Genomic DNA, 27,268 nt, shown 5'->3' with positions numbered 1-27,268 from the left:
CTCCTGTCATCTCTACACAGGTGACAGATTAGGAGGATAGGATCTGGAGGCTTTATATAGTGTTTGGCATTTGGCTAAGAAGCAGGGGACAGCAATGAAGAAGTCAGCATTAGCCAGAGATGTTTTATTCAGTGCATTTATTGAGTTCTTTGCTATTCTTTTAATCTGAGATATATATCCATGGCCTGTACAGTTTTGCTCATCTATTTGCTTCTAATTGACCTGGGCTTGGGGAACTTTTAGCCACGGTATGCAAACTCCATCCTGGCTGAGCTCTCTGGGCCTGCCCCTTCACTGTGAAGATGCTAGCACCCAAAGGGATTCACAGATCTGAAATTCTTGGATCTTTTTTGAAGGTGAAAGATACGTCCGGGTGGCTGGTCACTGACTTGGTCAGTTCCAACCAGATCCGGTCCCAGCAGGACGCACTGGGCGGACGTCACCAGATCAGCATCAACAACTCGGCGGTGGAGCAGAGGCTGACCTCCCAGTACTACTGGGCGGCCCCGGAGGCCTACCTGGGAAACAAGGTACTTGTGGTGATGGTGTCTCGGGCAGGGATCTCGGGACCATTCGGGAAGAACTTTGGTTGACCTTTCACGTAGTCTCCTTGCTCTCCTGGGCATTTGGCAGAATATCACATAGTGTTGACTCCCACCTGACTCCCACCGTCTGTTTATCCTTGCTTGACTTCACTACATCATTAAAATAGGAACGTGTGTCCTTCTGGCACCATGGTGAGCCCCTGGTAGGTAGGGGAAGCCTGTGCCCTTCTCCCATACAGACTTTCTGCCTTGCTCTGGGTTCCTGGGTCACCTGGGCCTTTGTGAAGGTCCCTGGCATCCCTGTTCTGTGGAGTCAGCCGTGTGCCAGTTTTGTGCTCAGTCCTGTCTGCTTCTTTGCGACCCCATGAATTGTAGCCTGCTAGGCTCCTCCCTCCATGGGGTTTCCTAGGCAAGAACACCAGAGTGGGTTGCCATTTCCTTCTCCAGAGGATCTTCCTGACCCAGGGATCGAACCCGTGTCTGCTGCATCTCCTGCTTTGGCAGGCGGGTTCTTTAGCACTGAACCATCTGGGAAGCTTGTACCTGTCTCACCGGGTATATAGAACACTCCTAGAAAGGGTGTGCAGGGGACCCCCTGCTTCTTTTTCATGATTGTTGCTCACATGAAGTTCATTTTTAAGAACAGATAGGATCCTTTCCGTTGTAAGAAAATGCTCAAAGGGGATTCTAGAAAGTGGGAAGTTGGTTGATAGGATTTAACCTCTCTCTTTTGTTACATGGTCCCGTCCCTCCTCACCAATCGTGCACTTTCTCCAGATTCTGATCTGAAAGTATATTCAGTGGAATATCCTTCAATGGCTCTGGCTCTCTGCTTGACTTAGCCTCACCTTAGTCTCGCCTTTGGTTTAAGTCATGGTGTAGGTATTGTGCCATAGTCCATTTCTAGTTAATTTGATGGTTACATTTTAAATTTTATAGTTGTTTTCTGTATGTTTAAGTGGTGTTTATTTTTTGAAAATGATTGCTTTTCTTCACTAAATTGCAATCTTAGAAGTCATTTTCTGTTTAGAATGAGATCTTAACACCAAAATTCTGTAGTTTGTGTGTCTAGGGATCACCTCTCCAATTTTTTTATGGTGCAGAAATTGGCTTCTGAACATTGTGTTGTTGTACTATAGCTGGCAGAAGAAAATCTCTCTCTCTTTTACATTAAAGGAAATGGGGTTGGAGAAAATCCGTAGTCCTTCCTTTGGCTGATCACACATGTGTCTGTCATTCTCCCACAAGCAGGGTGATGAGACCAAATGTTGAGACTATAGTCCTGGGGCAAACTCCCCACCCTCTGCAGTTCTTCCATGAAATTAAAGTCTGTTGTTGGACTAGCAGAAGTTCAAAGTAACTTACCTCGTTAGCTCTAAGAAGGAGTGCATTTTCTGTGCATTTAAACAATATCCTGCATTTGGTGATGTCAGTTAAACAGAAGATTCGTATAACACACTTCCTGTCCACTGCCTTTAATGTGAAGTCCTTACGTGCGGGGGCCTCGGGGACCCCTTGCAGTCTAGTAGTTTCCAGATGAGTCCTAGCCACCGTGTCCTCCGACCACACGCTCTGCTCCCTCCTTGGTGCTCACTGTCCCTTCATGGTTCCAGCTGACGGCCTTCGGTGGCTTCCTGAAGTACATAGTGTCCTACGAGGTCCCAGTGGACGCGGTGGACGGTGACCCCCTGTCTCACGCCGACGTCATCATCAAGGTAACTGCTTTCTTATTGCTGTGTTAGACCTGAGAGGGCTTCGTGGGGGGTCAGCTTTATGACTGGAAGTGTCTAAGAGGGGGTGCGATGTAGCGAGGAGCTCAGGGCCAGGAGGGCTTTCAGCAGTGGTCTGCCTCTCAGGTCTCCTGAGACTAGGATTTCCAGAACTGCCCCGGGGGCCGCACCGTAGCTCTTCCCTTTATCCTGTAGTGGAGGTGTCTGTTCTAAGGGGAGAAGGTTTTCCTCCGTGTAGGGACTGCCTGATCGGCCTTGGAGCCCCTCCGCCCCTCCGGGCGTGTCCTCCCCACTGAGTGACCAGAGTGGCTGGTCACAGGGTCTGTGTGCGGACAGGAGATGTGTCATTGTTTTTGTCTCGCCTCTGTCCCCTCCATCCCTGTTCTCACTCCCATCACAAAAAGAAACAGATGACTAATGAGAACCTACTCTACAGCACAGGGGACTCTTCTCAGAGCTCTGTGGGGACCTGAAGGAAATCCAAAAAAAGAGAGGATCTCTGTATACACATAGCTGATTCACTTTGTTGTGCAGCAGAAATTAACACAACACTGGAAAGCAACTATGTGCTTAGTCACTCAGTTGTGTCCAATTCTTTGGGACCCCATGGACTGTAGCCCACCAGGCCCCTCTGTCCATGGGGATTCTCCAGGCAAGAATACTGGAGCGGGTTGCCACGCCCTCCTCCAGGGGGTCTTCCCAACCCTGGGATCAAACCGTGGTCTCCTGCGTTGCAGGTAGATTCTTTACCGTCTGAGTCACCATGGGGTTTCCTAAAAGAAATGCTAATTGTCATGTCAGTCCTTGAGATTCATTTTACAAGGATTAAAATTTCCAATTAAAATAGGTATTCTCCTAATTGTTATTTGACAGACTAGGTTAACAAACACTCCATATAAGCAAAACCTAAGGTTGTGAAAAAATGAAACATGAGCATTACCCTTGGGGGTACACACATAGGTCAGAAAACACATGATGGTAAAGGGGCTCCTATTTGATTACTTTTATGACTTTTAAGAAGTGAGCATGAAAATGAAATCTTTATTTTCAGTTATTACCCACCAATAAGAGGAAGTTAGGTTCACAGTTTTAGCTCGTGACATAAAGTGAACTAGGAGACAAATCTACATCCATCAGATACAACTAATGGACTGACTTTTAAAATCCAGGCTATCTTGAAAGCTTGCAACTTACCAGATATTGGTGTGTATTCTCTAGTGACAGAATGCCAGAAATGGCTGACAATGAGTAGAACTTGTGGGTTTTTAATAGGTATTTTCTTACGTTGCTAGGAATCAGGAGGTTTATTAAATGTTTGTGTCCAGAAATGAGTTAAGATACTATATTCCAATAAAAATTGCAATAAAACCAAACAAAAAACTCAGCAAGGCCTTGGCCTTTGCTATACCCCTGAAACATTGTAAATCAACTGTACTTCAATTTAAAAAAAGATGAGGAGTATCAGATTGGTTGCTTTGAGGAAAACTTGGTCTAGTGCTTGCCTTTGTTTCTTTTCTGAGATTAGTAGAGGCACAGTCTTTAGACTTATTATCCAAATTCCTCTGAGAGGAACACAGTGAAATCTCTCTGATCCTTCTGGACCAAGGGCTACATGGATAGTATTACACGTTTAGCCAAGATATGAAAAGCCAGGTGGCTGAATACAAAATTTGCTTTTCGTGTGTCATCATGAAAATGAATCATGAATGTATTTCCTCCTTGTTTTAAAAATGTTAGGGAAACGGAATCACTTTAAGCACCCAGGCTGAGGGCCTGCTGTTGCAGCCGTATGAAGAGTACTTGAACGTGGTCAGACTGGTACCAGAGAACTTCCGAAATTTCAAGAGCAAGAGGGAGATAGACCGTGACCAGCTGATGACCGTCCTCGCCAATGTGACCCATCTCTTGATCAGAGCCAACTACAACTCTGCCAAGGCAGCTCTTTACAGGTGTGTACTGGTAAGGAGGGAAAACTTACGGTGGTCTTGCCTTTTGTACTGCATAGTTTATGAATTGTCTATTTTATGCATTATTGTATTTTAAGTTGAATATACTGACAATTTTAAGGACACAGCTAATGGAACTGTCTGTCTTGGAATTATTTTTTATTACTACAATTTTATCGAAAGTATAAGAAGAGTTGTCCATGACCAATGTATCTAGTAGGAAATAGACTTGGTGTCAGGATCAGAAATTTGCAGGGTGGTTTTCTGAGAAATGAGGGGACAGTTGCCAGCAATGTTGCACCTAGTTTTCACCCTCTTGATGTTAATAGTCTTAGATTTTCACAGACTATTGAAGCTCATGAGTTCAGCCTTAGTCATTTTGTTACTTTGAGAAGGTCTGTTTCTGGCAACACCAGTCAGAGTGTGCACAAAGAATACGGCTAAAGCAAACCAAAGAGAACTGCACACCCAGTGACATTGTCTCTGCACTAGAGAGAGTTCGGCTGCCTGGGCTTGTTCTTCTGAAGTTCATTCTTCCGAAGGGGCCCCGCGGAGCCTTGCCTCAGCTGTGTTGGGCAGTAGCTCATCTTTTTCCAAATTTTGAACGCATTTCCAGGGACTAATGACAGCTCCCAGAAAATGTTCTGTTGTGAAAATCTCTTGTTACTTACAACACACTCACCTTTTTAATTAAAAAAAATTTTTTTTGTTTGAATTAAGCCTTTTTCAGGAATTTGTCTTCTTTGAGGTTTTAGATGCTGCATGCAAGCATGTTAAGTTGTGTAACGGGGCCTATCTATTTGTCTATTGGTAGGTTGGATTCTGTCTCTCTGGACGTGGCCAGCCCTAACGTCATAGACCTGTCCCTGGCCACCGAGGTGGAGCACTGTGAGTGTCCCCAGGGCTACGCGGGCATCTCCTGCGAGGTAACCCTCCTCCTCCTTCCTATCTGCTTCCTTTTCTCCTTCCTATGTGGAAAAAATGCGTCGAAGGTGATGTCATGATGTACATTTGAATTTTAATTTTGGAAACCCAGTGTTTCTAAGTTTCAGACTTTTGAGGGATCTTGGAATATAGGAAACACATTGCTTAAAGAAATCTAGGGACTTCCTTGGTTGTCCACTGGTTAAGACTTTGTCTATCAACACAGCAGGTGCAGGTTTGATGCCTGGTCAGGGAGCTAAGATTCTGTGTGCTTCACAGCCCCCCACCCGCCGCCAAAAAAAAACACAGAAGCAATAGTGTAATAAATTCAATAAAGACTTTAAAAATGGCCCACATCAAAACAAATTTTTTAAAAACTTAAAAAAAATAAATCCGATTTCTCTGAAGCCCCTGGGAATACCCTCAGTAGGTGTCACTGTCTGGCTTAGTCAGTAGGAAAGTTGCAACACCCAAGCCATATTTTGCATTCCTAAGGAGGATCAAACTTCGATTGTATTTGAACATTTACCAGTTACCAACACTTGACCAGGAAAGCTTTAGCCAAGCCAGCCCTGTGTGGAGACCTTTGATGGCCCCTGGCTGTGTTACTTACATTGTCTCCACATCACATAGTCAGTGTATAAAACTACACTTACATTCATCACTAAAAGTAATCTTTGCTTAAAAATTTTGAAGTATGTTTTGAATTATTTGGACATCCATATTGATAATAACTCTCTCTTACTGAGAACTGTGTACGTATCTGGCTCTGTTCTGAGCCCTTTCCACATATAACCCCGTTTAATCCTTAGAACAGCCCTATCAGGTAGGCCCTTCACATACTTTCTGTTCCACAGATGAGGAACAGAGACACAGAGAGGTTAAGGAACTTAACTGAGGTCACACAGCTAGCAAGCGGTCATATTAGGATTTGAACTCCACCCCTGACAACTGCCACGAGGTCCTCTCACATGCCCATGACTGACTGTGAACATTTGTCATTGGCTGTGATTTCTTGGCTTGCACTTTTACAAAGTGAGAACATTTAACTTATAATCTGTTTTTACCTTTACTGACTTTGTAATTAATAAAGTTGGCCTGAAACTTCCTGATGTGGATATTTAATTAAATATTTTTATCTCTATTTTTCATATTTTGCAAAGTTTTTTTGGTATGGGGTGGGGACCAAAGAACTTTTTTTTTTTACATCTCATTTATTTTTAGGACCAACAAGAGTTCATAGGTCCTAATCCCTGTGGGTCTCCTGCTTAATGGAAAAATGACCCTCAGATGACCTCATAGTATGTGGATGTGGGCTTGGGGGAGCCACAGGTAGTGCAGAGATAATCATGGAAGTGGGAGCCTTGCCAGCTAGACTGGAAGGGGGAGTTACTGCTGGAGGACAAGTGGGCGGGGCTTTGGAAGGCAATGTTGGTGTGAGCAGGGCTTTGGGGGGAAAGTGCTGGTGTGGGTGGAGCTTTGGGGGGAAAGTGCTGGTTTGGGCAGGGCTTTGGAGGGCAAGTACTGGTGCGGGTGTGGCTTTGGAGCAAAAGTGTGGGTGTGTGTGGGATGATGCTCAGGCAGGAACGGGAACCTCAAGTCTTCTTTGTCGGGGTTTGTGTCAAGCAGAACTCATTCTGTAATCCAACTCTTGCTCAGAAGCTGACTTAAAGAATCAGGCAGCTATTCACTGAGAATGGAATTTGGGGGAGCCCTGTAGCTGCCACACAGACCCCCAGGCGGCTGCCTGCTCAATGCGCATCTGTATAGAAGCTTGCTGTCCCCAGGGGAGCATGGCTGTGGGAGATGATAGGGGACATTCCCAAGATCAGTGTGAATGAAGGCATTATACATTATTACTATAATGAAATACTCTCTAAGAATCCTTAGAACAATAGAAAACAAACCCATACCCCCTTGTGCCATGGCCCCAAGGGAGTGTGCCAGCCTCAAATTAATCATCCCCCAGCCCGCACTCTGGATGCGTTTCTTGTCTGCTGTTGCCCTGGGCGGCCCGTGGACAGGGGTCTTGCAGGTGTGCACACCTGGTGTTGAATCATTGTCTGAGCACCGAGGACCATAGCTAATGCTTCATGTTTCAGATTGCATGTCTGTCAAATAGAGTCAATTTCTCAGGGTCGCCAGGAGGATGACACGAAGTACAGTGTCTAGGGAACTCCTTGTCCCTGAATCTCCAAGTTGTCAGACCAGCACGATGACCAAGGGAAGCGTACCTGTAACATTTGTTTTATTAAACTGATGCTATTTGACACAGATGTGCATTTAACACTATGATGGCAACATTTTATAATTTTAAGCAAAAGAAAAAATAGCAGAGGGAAAAATATCCTCTCCATTTGAAATATTGGTTAAATGACTATTACATGATTTCTAAGAATGTTGCAGTGGAAAACTCCTATGATGTACGCTGGCTTACTGAATAGCTATTAAGTTGCTGTGTGCATGTTTCTGCCTTTAAAACATATAAGGAACTGGATTATGGTGGTAGTTGCACCACTCAGTAAATTTACTGAAAAAAAAAAAATCATTGAATCGTATGCATCATATGGGTGCATTTTATGGCATGTTTGGGCAAAAAACTAACTTTTCTGTTCATGGAAGACTGAGTGGTTTTTTGTTTCTAACATACTGGGGAAAAGATGATTTGCATTTTGCATAAGAAGTTACCTTCACCTGTATGGTCACCTGTCCTTCTTTTGCAGTCCTGTCTCCCTGGCTATTACCGTGTGGATGGAATACTGTTCGGAGGCATCTGTCAGCCCTGTGAATGCCACGGCCATGCGTCTGAGTGCGATGCTCATGGTGTTTGCTTTGTGAGTCTGAGACCTCATGTGCCTCTCCCCCACCCTGAAGTCCTGGCTCTACTCAGAAGTGATTTTTTAAAAAATGCTTCCTGCACAGGGAACATCCCTGCCTTTGTGAACCCCAAAGGAAATCTGGAGGTTTAAGTTCAAGACATAGACTATTTCCTGCTTTTTATTTCTTTTTTTTTTTTAAAGAAAAGTTGCTTTGGTAATAATAGAAAAGGGAGGTATCATTTCACAGCAGGTTTTTTCTTAGGACAATAAATAATGATTTACGTCACAAGACTAAAAAGTAACATAAAGGTAGAAAACATCCACTGATTAAGCAAAAAAGATCAGATCTTTTAAATGCAAGTGCTAGTAGATTTTAACATTATATTACATAGTATATCATAAGAGGAATAATAAGATATCTGATAGTCTCCCTCATTTGTGCGATATATAATGCTTCATCGTTGTTAGCAGATGAACTCTGCAAACAAGTTCTTCTTTCATGCAGTAGGAGTTGAAACAGGGCTTAACAAATATGTGGTTTATCTTGAGAATGAACTTTGGGGCAGATACAGGGCAAGACTTGTTTTTTAACTTCAGTCAGGAATTCTTTTAGGCTTTTGTGCCTGGGAGCCAGGCCACACTCCCGGGCTCTAATGGATTCACCGCTCAGAGACAGAATGAATGTGTATGGTAATCAGCCAAACCCTATTCACCCACACTGCACAGAGGGAGGTTCATGCTTTTTCCCTAAGAGATTGATTGAGTAGCAGGGCAGGGAAAATTTAATGATCAGACCCATGGGGAAGACCTCGGCGTGGTGCCGCTCATTGCTTATTCTTTCTGGAGCCTCATTTTTCTGTTTCTCTGGAAAGACAGCTTTCATTTAGCTCTTTGTTCATGTCTTTGTTCTCTATAAGTGAAGTGTCTGTAGGGTGGTGTGGAAGGATGGCTTGCATGCAGACTCAGACTTCCCACGATAAGTTCCTCAAGCTCAGCTTCCCATTGCTTGATGACGTTGTTGCTCCTTTAAAAGCTCTCTCCCTCTTCCTTTTGGGTTTGGAGGCCTCTGCCCACACTTGGGCTGGTGGTGGGGGGGTCCACTTCCTGCACCCTCTGCCATCCAGGATCCCAGAGCAGCTCTTTGAACCATTTTGTTACTGCAGAGGAGACCGAGTATAATGGTTGGAAGTGAAAGGTCTCTTGCTTCCTGTTTTCACAAATTAAAAGATTTTATCAGCCGGTCTGGAATTAGGCAGCCTCTCCTCGTAGAGGAGTGTTTGGTGACTTGCTTTAGTGTTTTGCCTTTTTTTTTCTGCTTGGACTGCAAGTTGTTTGTGGCTAACTCTGAGGCTCGCTCAGCGGGCCAGAGCCAAGCCTCTCCACGTGTGTCCTAGGCATGCCAGCACAACACCACCGGGGACCACTGTGAGCGCTGCCTGCCCGGCTTCTATGGACTGCCTTCCCGAGGGACCCCTGGGGACTGCCAGCCCTGCGCTTGCCCGCTCTCCACGGCCTCCAACAAGTAAGCCCGGCTCCTCCACTAGCCCGTCCTGCCCCGAGGGGCCAGGGTCCCCATTCAGACCCGCACTGATGTCTCCAGAACAATACCTGTGTGCAATGAGAGTGTGAATTTGCCCCATGGTAATTAACTGGGACTAGAGATGGAGGAAAAGACTCTGTCTTTTAAAAAAAGTTTGACGTATTGAAGTATATAAGGCAAGTTGTGTGGTGGCAAGGACATTTGCCTGCCTTTTTTCCTCTTGGTTTAATGTTGATCATCACTTCCTTCAATGTGTGTGCCTACCAGTGGGCTAGGAAGTAGAGGGGGACATGGATGTGAATAAAACTTGTTCCGGGGCTTCAGGAGTATTTGAGCTAATGATCAAAATATATAAATATGAGGCTCATTGGGAATGAACTGAATTCATTAAGTTGATTCAGCAAATCTTTATTGAGTGCCTGGTATGTGCTGGGTATCATGGTAGGTGTCCTGAGCATCAGACTGTTTAGCTGTGGCTGCTGGCACCATGGCATCCACTGTGTGATCATGAGGACAGGGGAAGTATGTCCAATGTGCAGGGGGCATCTACCAGGGGCGATGCCCTGAGGAACCTCTCAATCTGAGACTTGCAGGAGGAGAGGAAATTGGAAGTGAACTTGCTCTTGGCCAGTGTGGGCAGCTCTGAGGCAGGCAGCCCAGCCCCAGGGACTGGAGGAGAGGAACTTGGCTTGAGCCTCAGAGCCGGCCTCCTGGAGGAGACCGCTGAGGAGGGCATTGAGGGTGAGCCGGTGAGCCCAGACAGAGTGGGAAGAATCGCAGCCCAGGTCAACGGACAAACAGGGAGTGTCTAGTGCCCACTGGGTGGGCCGTGTGACTGGGGGCCTTCATTTCTGGGCTAAGGAGTGAAGGTATGTAAGGACAGGAGTGATGGGAGTCAAGCAATTTAATATTTAGGAGTTCTGCACCATTCACCAGAGAAGTGCATTCATCTCTGCTGTTTTGTCAGTTTCAGCCCCACCTGCCACCTGGATGATGGGGACGAAGTGGTGTGTGACCAGTGTGCCCCGGGATACACCGGGGTTTGGTGCGAGAGGTACTCTTTCAACTCAAGCGGTTTCCAGAAATGTTTACAGTGAATTCTGTGTTTGTTTTTAAATGTGTAGTTACGTGTGGCTTTATAGTTTTTGATATGTAATTATTATTTTATAGACTCAGAGAAGCCAGTCGACCAATTAGAAAATTAATGTTGGAAGTCCATGGGAATACTTTGATCTCTCTGAGCTAACCTGAGTTCTCATCAGTAGCAATGGGAAACAGCCAGGAGTTTGTACATCTGTTCACACATTTGAATGTCCTTTTACTCTGGATAATTCCACAAGTGAGAGCTAGTTTGATAGAAGTGTCTCCTGGCGCCCGGAGGCCAGGGGCTGTCTTTCCCGTGTGAGTCTTGGTGCCAAGTCTAGCTGGTCTCCATGGGAGGTGGCCTCCCTGAATGGTGGGGCCAAGTTGCCCGGGTCCGGAGCCTGTCCCAGGAGATTGTTGGCTTATTTGGATACACTCCCCATGCCTCACAATGAGTGATGGGATCTGTGAATGCCTGAACTGGGAGCCGAGTTCCTCTCACAGTAAATCTTAGGTAAAGAGTCAGTATGATTGATTAACCACTCAGAGAGTCCCTGGATGATGGGGTACAGTCTACAGTAATTGCATTTGTGCGCATCTCTGTCTCCATCTTTTATACAGATGTGCAGACGGTTACTATGGAAACCCAACAGTGCCCGGAGACTCCTGCGTCCCATGCAACTGCAGCGGCAACATTGACCTCTTGGAGCCTGGGAGCTGTGATTCTGTCACCGGAGAATGCCTGCGATGCCTTGGGAACACCGACGGCCCCCACTGTGAGAGGTGTGCTGACGGTTTCTATGGGGATGCGGTGACCGCGAAGAACTGCCGTGGTGAGTGTGTGGGCTGTTGTAGTTGGGTCCACTCCTTACCGCCTTGTGAAGACTCCACTCATCTCGTTCTCATGCTCAGTCGCTAAATCATGTCGGACTCTTTTTTGACCCCATGGACTGTAGCCCACCAGGCTCCTCTGTCCGTGGGATTTCTCAGGCAAGAGTACTGGAGTGGGTTGCCAGTTCCTCCTTCAGGGAATCTTTTTGACCCAGGGATTGAACTTGAGTCTCCTGCATTGGCAAGTAGATTCTTTACCCCTGAGCCACTGGGGAAACACCTCCATCCATCTACCTACCATCAAACAGTGCTCGTCCAGGAGGTCACCTGACCCCATCTGCACTGGGTTAGCTCGATCAGGTACTCCAAATGGAGGTCAAGCGGCCTAGAAAACACGCAGCCTCCCATTTCAGGAGGAAGTGGTACTCATAGAGTGCCGGCACTGCTCCCAAGGACTGTGGAGGTGAAGGAAGCCTGTCCTGTTTGTCAGATAGATGCTAAGGGCTTCTTCAGGCAGATGGGATTTCAAGATGTGGAGTGGGAAATGGGGAGACCCTCGCCCCCAAATTATAACATCTCAGCAGTTTTTGCCTGAACTGCTGACTCCACGTCGCTCTGCAAGGCTCAACTCAGACCCTTGAAATGACAGACCATGCAGAATCAGTTACTGAGAAAAGCAAATTTCAAATTCCCAGGATGACAAACTTATAGCCTTAGGGCTGATATAGCTCTCAGATTTATTTTTTGCATGGTTCTTGAAAAAGGAATGAAAGAGTAAAAATTGCAGTGATATGTTATTTTGATGCATGCATGTTAAGATGCTTCAGTTGTGTCTGACTCTTTGTGACCCTGTAGACTGTAGCCCTCCAGGCTCCGTCTGTCCATGGGATTCTCCAAGCAAGAATACTGGAGGGGGTTGCCATGCCCTCCTCCAGGGGATCCTCCCCACACAGGGATCGAACCCGTGTCTCTTATATCACCTGCATTGACAGGCGGGTCCTTTACCACTAGCACTGTCTTTTTGATAGTGAAATGGCTCAGTCATGTCTGACTCCACGGCCCCACGGACTGTAGCCTGCCAGGCTCCTCCGTCCATGGGATTTTCCAGGCGAGAATACTGGAGTGGGTTGCATTTCCTTCTCCAGGGGATCTTCCCGACCCAGGGATTGAACCCGGGTCTCCCGCACTGCAGACAGACTCTTTACCATCTGAGCCAACAGGGAAGCCCCTTTTGATGATTTCACCTTTTTGATGATTTCCTATACTGAAGCCCTACTGTGCTATTACAATGTAGAGACACAAGAGGGAGCCAGTGATACAGAAAACATGCTGCCCTAGGAGCACAAGAGGTGAACAAGGTGTTAATCGCCCTGGCGCTATGAACCTGACATTCAGCACCTTGATTGATTATCATAGGGCATGATAATTATCATAACTATGATAACCTGTAATTGTGTAAAGCTTCAAAGTTTACAGAATGCCTTCACCATTCTCACGGCTTTTCTTTTCATGCTTATTGTAAACCTTGATGATAGTTCATTTGTCATTTATTGCATGTCTGTTACTTCCCAGGCACGATGCTGAGTATTGTGATGGGAGCTAGAACTTTATCAGACTTGAAAACCCCAAGTCTAGTGGGGAGCTTATACAGGCTGGTGTAGCAGGGAAGCACATGTGTGGGTTCAGGGTTTTAGGGTCTGAATAACACAGGGTCGCGTCCAGGGTCACATGGTCACCAAGCAGCCGTGTGATATTAGGCAAATTTATTAACTTATCCTAGCTGCTATTTCCTCATGCGTAAAATGGACATAATTATATGTGTACACTAGGCCTTTCTGAAAAATAAATGGGATAACAAATTTAAAGTTCTAGACAGTAAATAAATGGTAGCAATTATAATTGCTAGCAATAAGAGCAGTGATTTTTATCATTTTTCTGTATCAATAGTGTCCGATAGAAATGCAAGCCATACGTGTAATTGAAAATTTTCTAAGAGCCACCTTTTAAAAAGTATAAAGAAATAGATGGAATAGATTTTAATAACACATGTATTTAACTCAATATATAGAAAGTGTTATTTTATCATGTAATCAGGTTTTCAAAGTGTTAATGAGATGACTGCTTTCTTTTTTTAATTAAATTTTTTTGGCTTTATTTTTTTAAATAATGAGTCTTCAAAATTCAATGCATCTTTTATAGCCCATCCTAATTAGTATGGGCTTCCCAAGTGACTCAGTGGTAAAGAATTGGCCTGCAATGCAGGAGGCACAAGAGACCCGGGTTCAATCCCTTGGTAGGGAAGATCCCCTGGAGAAGGAAATGACAGCCCACTCCAGTATTCTTGCCTGGGAAATCCCATGGACAGAGGAGCCTGGTGGGCTACAGTCCATGGGGTTGCAAGAGTCTGACACGACTTAGTGACTAAACAACAACAATGATAAGGATGCTAAATTTTCATCAGAACTACTTGATCTACATTTAGGTTACATAAAATTTAGTGTTCAAACACATTTACAAGTTTTCCATCATATTTTGCTTTATGTACATCCAGCCTGACATAGCTGTGTGATCTATGGTAAATTATATCATCTTTCTAAGTCTTAGATTTCTCACCAAAGAGAAAAATGTGAGTGCTCCCTTTCTGTGTTTGTTATGAAGGTTAATTCATTTATTTCACATTTTGACTGTTACATGACAGACACAAGCTGACGGGTGTATGCCCTGCAAAGCCTGCCGCACACAGTGTGCCTGGGCCTGAGATATTTCGTGACATTTTTCTTACATGATTATGCCATCGGACAGAGAGTGTGCATTTTCTAAGCCCAAGCATTCCTAGATAGTACACATCCTGGGATATCTTGTCGGTGAACATATTACGAACTTTAAATGAGGTGCATATTGACAGCTGTAGTATGAAGATCAATTAAACCTTTCTTGGACTCGTTAAATTGCATCACTTTGACAAGGTGAGGGACTTTGTAGCTTTAAACATCAATATTCTGACTGGAGATGAAATTGCAACCTCAGGCCTGAATGCCTGAGTCAAAGGACTCAGGTCTTAGAGTAAGAAATATTTCAAATTAAATCGTGAACTATAATATTACTTATCTACATGGCTGTAACTCAACTTAAAATATTTATATATGGTTGGAATGAGCAAATAGCTAAATCGATTTTGAAATCTTCTTTGCATGTTTTTTATGAAGATTGGTTGATATACATTGGCAGCTCATTTTAAAAATTTCTAGGAATTCATGAAATTGGTTAAGCTCATTTGCAGATTATTACCTTAATAGTTTCAGTACATTTTTTTCTCTGTGATGGTTCCTTCCACCAACCTTATTTTGGCTCACTCAGAAAAAGAGTAAATTTTTAAAGTTATTGCAAAGCAATCATTTTGTTTTCATTTTCCGATTTGCAACATGAATGTGTAAGATTTCTCCTTTGGGGATTAAGGGATTATATAAGAGCCATATCCAGAAATAGGCACAAATACGTCTTCTGTGTGTGTTAGCCTGTGAATGTCATGGCCAAGGCTCCCTTTCTGCCTTCTGCCACCCGGAAACTGGACTCTGTGGCTGCAAACCACACGTGACCGGACAACGGTGTGACCAGTGCTTGGTAAGATGCCTCCAGGCCCTCGAGTACAGTTTGTGTGTGTGTCAGTGTTGACGTCTGGAAATGGTTCAGATGAAGTGGGATCACGACTGGCAGAAAGAGTGGGTGCCTGCCGCACGGTGGTGGGAGCGGTTGTGCACCCCTGTCTGGAGAGTGTGTGTCAGTTCCCAGGGAGGGGGGATGGGGTCCTGAGTCCTTTGTGAGCTTGTGACACGTGCAGGTGCTGATTGGAGAAATGTTCTAGTAGGTACTTTTGTTTTTGTCATTTAGTCCCTAAGTGGTGTCCAACTCTCTGCCACCCCATGGACAGCAGCATGCCAGGCTCCTCTGTCCTCTGCTCTCTCCTGGAGTTTGCTCAAACTCATGTCCCTTGGGTCGGTGGTTAGTAGGCTGCTGCTGCTGCTGCTAAGTCGCTTCAGTCGTGTCCGACTCTGCGACCCCATAGACAGCAGCCCACCAGGCTCCTCTGTCCCTGGGACTCTCCAGGCAAGAACACTGGAGTGGGTTGCCATTTCCTACTCCAATGCGTGCATGCATGCATGCATGCTAAGACGCTTCAGTCGTGTCTGACTCCATGTGACCCCAAGGACGGCAGCCCATCAGGCTTCTCTGTCCACAGAATTCTCCAGGCAAGAGTACTGGAGTGGGTTGCCATTTCCTTCTCCATTAGTCGGTACTAGTCACTGACTAAAATCTGTTCTGTCTTCCTCCGCTCTGCCCCCATGAAACAGTACGGCTACTATGGGCTGGACACGGGGCTCGGGTGCCTGCCCTGTAACTGCGGGGCCGGCTCCCTGTCGGATGACTGCACGGCGGAAGGCCAGTGTCTCTGCGTCCCGGGTGTGGCCGGGGAGAAGTGCGACAGGTGTGCCCGTGGCTTCTATTCCTACCAGGACGGTGGCTGTACACGTAAGCGCTGGAATCCGGCATTTCAGACTTCCCTGTATTGCCTAAACTTTTCTCCTTCAACTTCGGACTAATTCTGTTAAGTTCCTTTACGTTTTTTCTTTACATGTAGGATTTCATCCCTTTTTTTCTGTCTCCTGATCCCTGTTCTGGGAAGTCCATAAGCCTTGGTCAGGCTGTACTAACTGTGAGCTTAGGCTAATGACTTTCCTTAGCTTCGTTCTCCATCCGTAAAGAGGAGAGGCCGATTAGACTCCATCCAGGAGTTACTGTCAAGGTGGTGCTTAGAGTTCTCGGCACAGTGATTGGCACACAGAGGCGCAGTAAGAGTTAGCTGTCTGCCCTCCCTACCTGTGGAGGCCTTGCCTGGCCTTCTCTCTGTTTCTCCTCTGCCTCCTGATCATCTCTCATGCATCAGCCTCTCTTCAACAAGGAGGAGCCTCCGCCTCTCATGAGACATGGCGGGGTCCTGGGGATCAGGAGGTCTCTTCAGGAACTACAGGAGTGGTTGAGATTATTAACACAGGCAGACACTCTGCAGCAGCAGCATCTTGACTCCCTTGGTTGACCTGATGGTCCTGATTCCTAACAAGACCCCGTGTCTCTCTCATAGCCTGCGACTGTGCTCACACCCAGAACAGCTGTGACCCAGAGACCGGGGAGTGTGTGTGCCCACCTCACACTCGGGGTGCAGCGTGCGAGGAGTGTGCAGACGGACACTGGGGCCACGACCTCGAGCTCGGATGCCAGGTGTGCGGGGTCACCTGCGTGTTTTCCCAGCTGAGAATTACTTCGCTGTGTCAGGCTTCATTCTTTTCCTTTTATCTATGTGCTTAATTTTAACCTGTTTGAGTAGCTTTATGGTTTCTAGTCATAACTCAGCACCTACGGTAGGAATCAAAGTGGAAGACGTGACATCCTTAAAATACAATATTCTAAATTTTCTTCAAGAGCCTACCTTGGAGAAATTGATGGGTTGGTATATGAAAATTTTATTTTCCTGCCTTTTAAATATATCCTGCAATATATGCTATCTTCCAGAAGAAGGACATAAAGTGCTTTCCTGGGGCGGGGCATCTTCAGCAGTTCTGTTTTTCTGTGTTACTTTTGTCTTTGTTAAACTTGGAGCTTGCGTTTTGAAAACAGAGGGAACATTCCTCGAGATCTAAAATGATTCTGCTGGACTGCTTTGACCTACTGAGTAGATTGAATTTCAGTCTGCAACCGTGGCCCAGCATGCATGGGTTCAATGATGTCCAGCAATGTGGGTCCTATCTCTTGATGGCTTGTGTCGTGAGTCCAAAAAGCAGTGGTGAGAGAGGCCCGTTTGCGTGTATGGTTTCTCCAGGTTTCCTGTCGTCCCCCTATGTACACATTATGAAAATGTAGAAGCTACCTTTTGATTTATTTCACTGTTTTCTCTTCCAGGCCTGTAATTGCAGTAGTGTGGGGTCAGCCAGCCAGCAGTGTGATGTAGTCACTGGCCATTGCCAGTGTAAGCCTGCATTTGGTGGACGGGCCTGCAACCAGTGCTCCCCAGGGTACAAAGGCTTCCCCGACTGTGTGGCCTGTGACTGTGACCCGAGGGGGACCCTGGCTGATGCCTGTGACCAGGAGCAGGGGCTCTGCAGCTGCGCCCAGGAGACCGGAGCCTGCTCTTGCAAGGTACAGACCTTGGCCCCACTTCCTTTCCCCTTTCTCACTCGTCATCATGACTTCGGGGCTTTCACTATTTAAATAAGCACCTGGCTTCTAGACGCTTCTCTTAATGAGTTTGCACCACCTTCTGGGTCTGAGGTTAAATTCTTTGTGTGCTCTTCTAGAGTGATGGATGATGCTTTAGATGGAATTTGTACAGTTTATTACAAGTGTCAGATGATGGAACCGATTTGAAAACCACACCGAGTTTTCTATCATGTGTTCCTGTTGGCTGAGTAGCCAATCTGTCTTGAATATACAGGTGAAATAGATAACAGGGCTTCAGGAAGATGTGTGGTTGTTCAGCTGGTAAGTAACTATTCTCTTGTGCCTGCTGGGCAGACTGGAGGAAATTTGCATTGATTATTTCACCAGGAGGTTAGATTTCAACATCATCCCTAACTCTGTGTATTTTCATTCGTTTTCCCGTTGTGCTTTGTCACTAGAAGGTCCTTGACCACTCTCTCTGGTCCTTTCCTTGGGTCCAGGAGATGGAAGCCTGGCCCTGGGTTGACTGGTGGTGGGGGGATGAAGGAGGGGAAACTCGAGTGGATCGGGGGTGATGGGTCCTCAGTGGATGCGTGCTCGGTTCCCCGTATCTGTGGTCTCAGTTCTCACCATGGACGGTCAGTGCAGGGCAACTGGCCCAAGGCTCTTCCCCTGACTGCTCACCAGTCCCCTGGGGACTCACTCCAGGAGGATCCAGGCCCCCTCCTGGAGACTCACGAGGGTGTCTGCATTTTCCTGAAGCTTCCGAGACAATTCAGATGATCAGCTGAGCTTGGGAATCACTGATTCTGAGAGAACTGATGCTCAGAGAGTTTGAGGAGCCAGCCTAAGAAGCAGCTGGTTCATCCATGCCTGTTCATCCAAAATGGTTTCTTTGATTGCATTTCTGTTTGTTCAGAAACCGTGTCTCCTTTTCTCAAGTAGAAGTGAGTCTATCGCTTTGTCCCCTTTAGGAAAATGTCGCTGGTCCTCAGTGCGGTGAGTGCCGAGCTGGCAGCTTTGCTCTGGACGAGGCGAACCCTCGGGGATGCACACCCTGCTTCTGCTTCGGGCTGTCGCAGCTGTGCTTGGAGGCCGAGGGCTACGTGAGGACGCCGGTGAGTCACACGCGAGTTTAGTGTTCTCTTTTTGACCTTCTACCCTTGGGAGCTGGGTGCAGGTGGGAGAGACTGTCAAGTACTTGCATTGCATTTTCCTCTTACTGTGTCAGAAATTCTAGGAGGCTACCTTGAGATCATTAAGAATCAGAACTCTAGGATTTCCCTGGTGGTCCAGTGGCTAAAGACTTCGAGCGCTCAATGCAGGGGGCCCAGGTTTGATCCCTGGTCGGGGAACTAAATCCTCCATGCCGCAGTAAAGATCCCACGAGCTGCAATTAAGACCTGTGAGACCTAAAAACATAAAAGACTCAGAGCCCTGCCTCAGCTGTCCAGGAAGTAATCGGAGCAGGAACAGCAACGTCAGTGTAGCTCTGTGCTAACCTGCCTGCAGCTTTAGTTGGAAGATGAAGTTGCAGTGTCTCAGTGGTCTCCTTCATGTAGCTGAACATTGCCCAGTATAGCACTTTCAGTTCATTTTAGTCTGGATGTTTACATTTAAAAGAAAAGCCTTTCTTACTCCTGTTTGAGTAATGAAGCAATCTCACCTGAAACAGCAAAGCCTCTGAGGTCCGAGGCGTGGAGTTCATTCACGTTCTGAAGTGGCTTTCTCCTCCCCTCCCTGACTAGGTGACGCTGGGCTCAGATCAGCCTCTCCTGCGTGTGGTTTCTCAGAGTAACCTCAAGGGCACGACCGATGGGGTGTACTACCAGGCCCCCGATGTCCTGCTAGACGCCGTGACTGTCAGGCAGCAGGTCCACGCGGAGCCGTTTTACTGGCGGCTGCCCGGGCAGTTTCAGGGAGACCAGGTGAGACAAGCATCCAGCCTAGAGCCCCGTCCACCTTTCCTGGGGGCAGAGGTGCCCCTGGAAGTCACAAGGGCCCTGGGTTGGCCTATTGCTAACTAGAGTGGGTGTTAGTCTCCTCTTCTGTGAGGGGATGGAGTGGTTAACACTTAGAAAAAGTCCTCCACATGAATGGTTCTTTTAACATTTCCATTAATTTTAAGGGGCTTCCCTGGCGGCTCGGATGGTAAAGAATCTGCCTGCAATGCCGGAGACCCAGGTTCAATCCCTGCGTCAGGAAGATCCCCTGGAGAAGGGAATGGCTACCCACTCCAGTATTCTTGCCTAGAGAATCTCCATGGACAGAGGAGTCTGACAGACTACAGTCCATAGGGTCACAGAGAGTTGGACAAATGACTTAGCACACACACACATCATTTTAAAAGTCCTTTCAAGTGAAAGTCATATTCTTTTTCTCCTTTTTAAAGCAATCACTCAGCAAACATTTATTTTATTTTATTTTTTTTACTAATAGAGGCTTAATACAAGCCTGGATGCTATGGCCTAGGAGGGTCTTCTCAAGAATTTGTCACCTATTTGGGGGGAAAAAAAGAAACCTGAAGACATCATTTGCATTTTTGCTTATGTAAATACATGAGTCTGTGTGTGAATTCATCCTGGTTTTTGAAACTTGGAAATATGTGCTCCAGTGGTTATAGATCACGTTTAATTCAAAGGAGCTTAAAAATCATTAGAATGGTTATCACGTTGTTTTGTTACTTTGGAGCTCACCTTTGTTGCCATCATCAAGAGAAAACGTTGGGAGGTGATGGGTTTGACTGTGACTTTGATGGTGGTGGTGGTGGTTTCAAGGGTGTACTTATCCCCAACCCATCGACTTGTATTCAGTACATAAATGCAGCTTTTTATAACCAAACGCACCTTTATAAAGTGGTTTTTTAAAACTTTTAAAGGATTGCGTACTTAAGAACTATAGCTTGGATCAACTTAAGAATCTGGAACTAAGTAGAATTAGAAGGAAGCACATGTCAAACAACATATTACACTCACGTGATGTATTTTTAAGAGACAAGATTTCCTTCAAATGGCAGCAGGCTTATGCTGAAATATCTTTAAACCAAGGCTACGTCAGAGACGTAAACACCATTGTTCTCTCCGACAGCTCCTGGCCTACGGCGGCACTCTGCGCTACAGCGTGGCCTTCTACGCTTCCGATGGGATCGGCACCTCCAACCTGGAACCTCAGGTGCTCATCAAAGGAGGCCGGACCAGGAAGCAGGTCATCTACGTGGACGCACCAGCCCCCGAGAACGGAGTGAGGCAGGAGCAGGAAGTGGGGATGAAAGAGGTGACTGAGCGCTCTTCCCACATACACTCCTTGAGCTGGGAACTCTGTTCTGCATGTAATGAAACCATGAATAAGGTTTCTCTGCTGTAATAAGGAGAGAGTGAAGAAGAAGGCGTTGGGTCAAAATTCCAACGGGTTTAGCAAGATTTCTAAAAGGATTCAAATTTCTGTTCTCAAGAAATGCATGAGGCTCATGTTAATTTAGTGCGAATTGCAGTTTAAATCCTTTACCTGAGTACAGGAGTCTCAGCCGTATGGATATAATGGTTCTGGGTTTTTGGATGCCCTTGAGTGTGGGACATGTGTGTTCCTTCCTCCAGGAGAGGTCTACTGATTGTTCTTTCTGTGGCTGGCCCCAGGGAGGTGTTACGAGGTTGTTGATAAATGAGGTGGTGGGACTACTGTGCCCAGCAAGTGACAGGAGAGCTTCCGTAGTTAAATTTAGGGTCACACACAGAGCTGGGCTTACTGCTGGAGAAATCTCTAAAGGAATTAAGTTCATGGGCCTCTGAGGATCTGTACCCTGACTTTAGTTGAATGTGCTTCTCATCTGCAGAATTTTTGGAAATATTTTAACTCTGTTTCTGAAGAACCTGTCACACGCTCAGATTTTATGTCCATTCTTAGCAACATTGAGTACATCCTCATCAAAGCCTCTTATGGCCAAGGATTACAGCAAAGCAGGTACTTGGAAATTTCTAGAATTTTTAATATGTCTTTCTTATTTGAAAGCAAACCTTAAGGACTTGGTTCACATCATCTCCCATTACCCCCATGTTGTTAATATATATATTTCTGTTCCTCACCAAAATCTTATTAAATATTAATATTATTATGAAGTATGTGAAAATGACATAGATTATCCATCTCCTGTAGTAATGTGGATATAACTTGTAAGTACGTGAGGATGATACCTTTCATATGAGCAACAAAACAGTTCTGCCGTTTTCTGCCTTTCAACTGCAAGGCCCATTCTTTGTCACAGTGCATCAAGAATGCCATCCCTTGCTCATTTAGTATCATAATACTTATCCCATAAAGAAAGCCACCTAAGTTATGACCAGACTAGTACTTTGAGTTCTTTCAGGTGTGCTTTCTCTAACATTGTTCTTAAGTTCTGAAAATTTGGCCAAGGACTTGCCCTGTGGAATGACTAATGTGCTTTTTGTCTGTCTTTACCCATTTATTTTATAACTGGGAACAGGAACTACCCTCCACTTGGAAAGTTCTGGTTTTCTAGGTGTGCCAACATGATTGTGTAATGTGCTGTTTCTGAAAACTCTCTTTGTAAATATTAGTGCCTGCTTTCACACTTCTTAACCCAACGGTTTCACAGAATCTCAAATATTTCAATGGAGGTCGGCAGAAAGGCGGAAGAGTCACACGCGGGCAGGGAGGTGGCCTTCCTGTTAGAGAAGTGTCTGTGTCCTCCTGGCACGGCTGGACTCTCGTGTCAGGTAGGAGACAGTGGTTGAAACCTGGTTCCTGGTTTGGGGTTGAAATATGCTTATTACAGCAGCTGAGTGATGAATAGCACTGTGCATTTCTATTGCCATTTTTTTCCCTTTTAAAAATTACCTGTGGTAACATAGGCATTTATCATCTTGAGTATTTCCAAAGTGTGCAGTTCAGTAGCAGGTGGGTCAGTTCATTCACCCTGCTGTACAACCAGTCTTCAGAATTCTTCATCTTATAAAACTGAAACTCTGTACCCATTAAACACTTACCCCTATGGCCACCCCCAGACTCACCCTTCTACTTTCTGTCTTATGAAACTGCTACTCTAGGTCCTTCATATAGGTGGAGTCAAGCAGTATTTATCTTTTGGTTGCTGGCCAATTTCACAGGGCATGATGCCCTCAAGATTCATCTGTGTTGTAGCCCGTGTCAGAATCTGCTTCCTTCTTAAGGTTGAATAACATTCCACTGGTTGGATGGAGCACGTTGTGTTTATCGATCCATCCATTAGTGGACATTTGAGTTGCTTTCACCTTTGGCTATTGTCAATAATGCTGCTACAAACATGCGTGTACAAATATGTCCAAGACCTTGGATTCAGTTCTTTGGGGTTTATACCCAGAAGTAGAATTGCTGGATCATGCAATAACTCTTTAGCTTTTTGATGAACCACCATACTAACCATCATACTGCTTTCCATAGTGACAGACTTTTCTTCATTCCCACCAGCAAAGCAGCAGCGTTCCAGTTGCTCCACCTCCCCACCAACACTTACTATTTTCTAAGGGTTTTTTTTGTTTTGTTTTTTAATAGTAACCATGTGAGCTGGCATCTCATGGTGGTTTTGATTTGCACTTCCATGATGATTAGTGATGCTGAGCATCTTTTCATGTGCCAGTCATCGATGCATCTTCTCTGAAGAAATGTGTATTCAAGTTCTCTGCCCATTTCTTAGTCGGGTTTTTTGTTCACGTCCTTCCCTTTTGCATCCCTCCAGGACTGTGCACCTGGCTACCACAGAGGGAAGCTTCCAGAAGGTGATGGCAGGAGACCACGCCCTCTGCTGGCCCCATGTGTGCCCTGCAATTGCAACAACCACAGTGACACCTGTGACCCCGAAACCGGGAAGTGTCTGGTACGCTGGTTTGTGTGGGTGCTCGCCTGACGCTCAAAATTACAGCGGGCTCTGAGTGTCTCCTTTTCTGGTTTGAGATCACACTAGTTCCTTGATTTAGAGTATTTAAATTTAGCTAAATGTAAGGTATACAAATATTTCCTTCAGAAAGGTCTAGCTAAGTGGCCTGACATTTTTGGTGGGAATTCTTTTATAAATTCTTTGAATTTGTTTATGGTTATAAATTTGGAAATTAGTTAAGTGTCTCTTGTTTTCACTTGCAGTAGAGGTGGTACATGAGAACTTTCTGTCATAGAATTTGAAGGGTCACCTGGATGTTTTTCGATGAGTTAAGGCCAAAGTTGAAAATGTATTTCTCTGTGTAAAATATTGCTTTCTCCTTGCCTTTAACAAAAAGTACATGTTTTCCTGGAGGTCTTAGTGGGCATTTGCTTCCTGGCTGTCTCCCCCTAGACCATCAGTGACATAAGGAGAGCTCTGACCACTGAAAAGGACCAAGAGCCTCAGACAGAAGCCTTGTAACCTTGACTGAAGACAAACTCTTGTGTCCAGGGTTTTGTTTTAGCCAACAAGATCTTATTGATAACACAGAAAAATCTGATATTTTTTCCCTACTCCTGAAATCTCATTCTTTATGATAACTCATGTGGGAACATCGGTTCCCTGTCTAAATTGTGCCAAGACTGACTTGATGCAGGCAAAATAGCTCATTCAAGGAAAATGAGCTGCCCACCAAGACACACCAAAGCCTCCTAGATCCTGGCTGTAGCTTCATCACAGGATCTGGGGCTCCCACAGCAGATTTGTCTTCCTCTTCTTTTATTCGGAAGCATCTTTCATATGCAGAATTTAAAGGCAGTCTCCCCTGGGAAAACTGTTAAACCATAGCCATGCACAGGTGAATTTAAAAGCTGAAATGCTGCATGGATTTTCTCATTTAAAAAGATGTGTGTTCACCTTTGCTGACTCCATTAGATATCTGGGATTAAAGAATTGTTCCAGTCATTCAAGGTAAAATGAAGATGCAGATAGCTACAACACTATTAAAAAATTTATTCATTCTAATCAGTTCATGCCCCAGGCAAAAGTAAAGTCCTAATACTGAAAACAAGAAAATCTTATTTAAGGATTTAAGGAGAATTGATTTCAGGCAACTTTGGGCAAGATGTAATTAGCTAGGAAGGTCCCTTGGCCCATCACAGAGACAAAGGTCATGTGGATAGTTGGGGAAATTCATGGTTCTTTCGTGATGAATCTTTCCTTGGGGCAACTAATCATTTAACAAGATTAGGTACTCCTAGGGGTACTAAATGGGCTTCCCAGGTGGTTCTAGTGGTAAAGAACCTGCTGCCAATGCAAGAGATGTGGGTTCGATCCCTGGGTCAGGAAGATCCCCTGAAGGAGGGCATGGCAACCCACTCCAGTATTCTTTTTTTTTTTTTCCCCCATTTATTAGTTGGAGGCTAATTACTTTACAATATTGTAGTGGTTTTTGTATTCTTGCCTGGAGAATCCCGTGGGTAGAGGAGCCTGGCGGGCTATAGTCCATAAGGTCACGAAGAGTTGGACATGATTCAGTGACTCAGCATGCACTCACAAAGTGGATGAATGCAGTCTTACAGTGAATGAAGGCCGCAGAGCTGCCAATGTTCAGGATTTTTAAAATATGACCAAAAATGCTCCCTTGAGAATTAAAAAAAAACTGTCAACTGATGTGAATTGGGGGTGTTGCTGGGCTGTCTCCAGATGAGAAGGTGTTCTAACGGTTTCCTGTTGTTTTCCTCTCCTTTTGAAACGTGGGATCCCAGAACTGTGGCCACAACACCTCTGGCAACCACTGTGACACGTGTGCCCCTGGGTACTATGGGAAGGTGACCGGCTCGGCCAGTGACTGCTCTCCGTGCACCTGTCCTCACGGCCTCCCTGCCAGGTGAGCACACAGGTGTGCTGGCAGGCCTGCACCGCCCACCGCTGAAGCTGGATTGCTTCCACGGCCAGCTTCACTTTCCAGGGTTTCCGTGTGAGCCATCTTAGTGGATCCTCTTCGTGTGTCCAGAAAAACACATTTTAAGAAAAAATGTTCATTCTCTCAGTATTCAAAGAGAATCTTTGCAAAAAACAGTGCGTTAGTACTGTTAGAATGAAACTATTAAAAGAAAGGAGGCTCAGGTTTGGTTTTTTTGAAGACTAATTTTAGCCTCCAACCTGCATATACAGTGTGCCCAGAGAAGAATTATTATTAATTTTATGAAGAATGTTATGAAGAATTCAGTTCCTATTTAATGTAAGGTGTTGGGATTAGAATGTATGTATGCTGATGACTGATGAAGTTCAGAAATGTTGCGTGGTGATGAAATTTGGGTCAGATTCCACCTTGTGCACATGATGCTGGTACAGAACTATCTGAACATGTAAAAAATACCATAGATTTTCAGTTGAAATTGGAATATCTGGGGGTCCTTTTTGGTTTCAATGAAAATTGTAATTCATAAATAACATTTTATTCTTGCTTTGAGTATTTGATAAGGCATTGAACATTATAGATCAAATACCAACTTTTTGTATACTGAAATGAAGATTTCCTTTTAATATTTGTTTGAATTTTGTCTCTTTTGTTGTCTCCAAGTAAGTGTCGCTTGACGTTGAATACCTAATGAGAGGCACTGTGTAAACTTCTCTTGCAAACTGTCAGGCATCTTAAAATTTACTGCTTACTGTTGTTTACTATTATTTAAATTTTTGTGTTAAATCTGTATACAAATGGTGAATCATTAGTTCCACCCCTGTAATCTAAGCTATAGGGATACTTGCAAATGTGAGTAAAGCTGGGCACTGCTTATGTTGTTGTTGTTTAGTTGTTCAATCATGTTTGACTCTTTGTGACCCCCTGGACTATAGCCTGCCAGGCTCCTCTGTCCATGGAATTCTCCAGGCAAGAATACTGGAGTGGGGTGCCATTTCCCTCTCCAGGGGATCTTTCCAACCCAGGGATTGAACCTGTGTCTCCTGCTTCACAGGTGGATTCTTTACTACTGAGCTACCTGGGAAGCCTGGCATTGCTTGCACTCATAAGAAATTGGAGGTGTGGAGCTGAAATATACCTACAGGGGATTGATTAAATGCCTCAAGTGTCCTGTGGTAGACACCTAGAGAGAAATAGTATACTAACACTGAGAATAGAAGAAGGCATATCTGTGTGTACAGAATTGGAGAAATGCCCAGTCAAATTATGAAACTGAATATATGGTGTGATGCCATTTGGGGAACCATTCAAATCTGTATCTGTGTCCACATCCACAGCTCCATGGCTATACATGCCTGGAATGTCAGGATGGGTATTTCACCTTTCTACTTTGCACAGTTCTATACTGTTTGTGTATTTTACTTCTTCAATCACAGAAGGTCCCCACCATCCCCACAACCTCCCTCACACTGGTAAATTAATAGCTACACAATTAGGGAGTGACTGTGAGATTGTGAACATGCCATGTGTGCTGCGCATCTGAGAGGCCCCCAGAGATGTGCTTTTTCTATTAATACACATTTTGTGTTTCCACTGAAGCCTGTCTCTTTAGTGCTGAAGGAGGAAAAAGGTCAGAAGTGAAGTGGGGCTCATAGCAACCAACTGACTCATGCTGGGAACTTCTCTTACCGGCCAGATACCCTGGCAGTTTTTTAGTGGCTTCCAGGTACCCAGCTGAGCCTCCAGTTGGTGACTTAAAATGTGGAGACTGAAGTGGTTGGAAAAAAGGAACACACCAGTAGCAGAAGTCC

At 45.2% G+C, this 27,268-nt stretch overlaps 1 protein-coding gene across 1 annotated transcript in view; it reads left to right on the top strand.

Moving 5' to 3' along the window:
• LAMA1 (laminin subunit alpha 1) overlaps positions 1–27,268 on the top strand; it is a 122,760-nt gene that overhangs the window by 53,100 nt on the left and 42,392 nt on the right. Inside the window, exons 12-30 of the mRNA XM_043444404.1 lie at positions 357–530; positions 2,159–2,260; positions 4,013–4,224; positions 5,036–5,147; positions 7,869–7,979; positions 9,359–9,486; positions 10,472–10,558; positions 11,209–11,420; positions 14,933–15,039; positions 15,768–15,945; positions 16,556–16,692; positions 17,371–17,607; positions 18,603–18,746; positions 19,377–19,556; positions 20,716–20,901; positions 21,458–21,585; positions 22,238–22,358; positions 23,357–23,494; positions 25,303–25,424. Coding sequence (XP_043300339.1) covers positions 357–530; positions 2,159–2,260; positions 4,013–4,224; positions 5,036–5,147; positions 7,869–7,979; positions 9,359–9,486; positions 10,472–10,558; positions 11,209–11,420; positions 14,933–15,039; positions 15,768–15,945; positions 16,556–16,692; positions 17,371–17,607; positions 18,603–18,746; positions 19,377–19,556; positions 20,716–20,901; positions 21,458–21,585; positions 22,238–22,358; positions 23,357–23,494; positions 25,303–25,424 — 2,816 coding nt within the window. The remainder of the gene's footprint in view (positions 1–356; positions 531–2,158; positions 2,261–4,012; positions 4,225–5,035; positions 5,148–7,868; positions 7,980–9,358; positions 9,487–10,471; positions 10,559–11,208; positions 11,421–14,932; positions 15,040–15,767; positions 15,946–16,555; positions 16,693–17,370; positions 17,608–18,602; positions 18,747–19,376; positions 19,557–20,715; positions 20,902–21,457; positions 21,586–22,237; positions 22,359–23,356; positions 23,495–25,302; positions 25,425–27,268) is intronic.

Source organism: Cervus canadensis, chromosome 23, assembly GCF_019320065.1.
Source record: "Cervus canadensis isolate Bull #8, Minnesota chromosome 23, ASM1932006v1, whole genome shotgun sequence".
In the NCBI taxonomy this organism is placed as follows: domain Eukaryota; kingdom Metazoa; phylum Chordata; class Mammalia; order Artiodactyla; family Cervidae; genus Cervus; species Cervus canadensis.
This window is presented reverse-complemented; position numbering and strand designations above follow the sequence as displayed.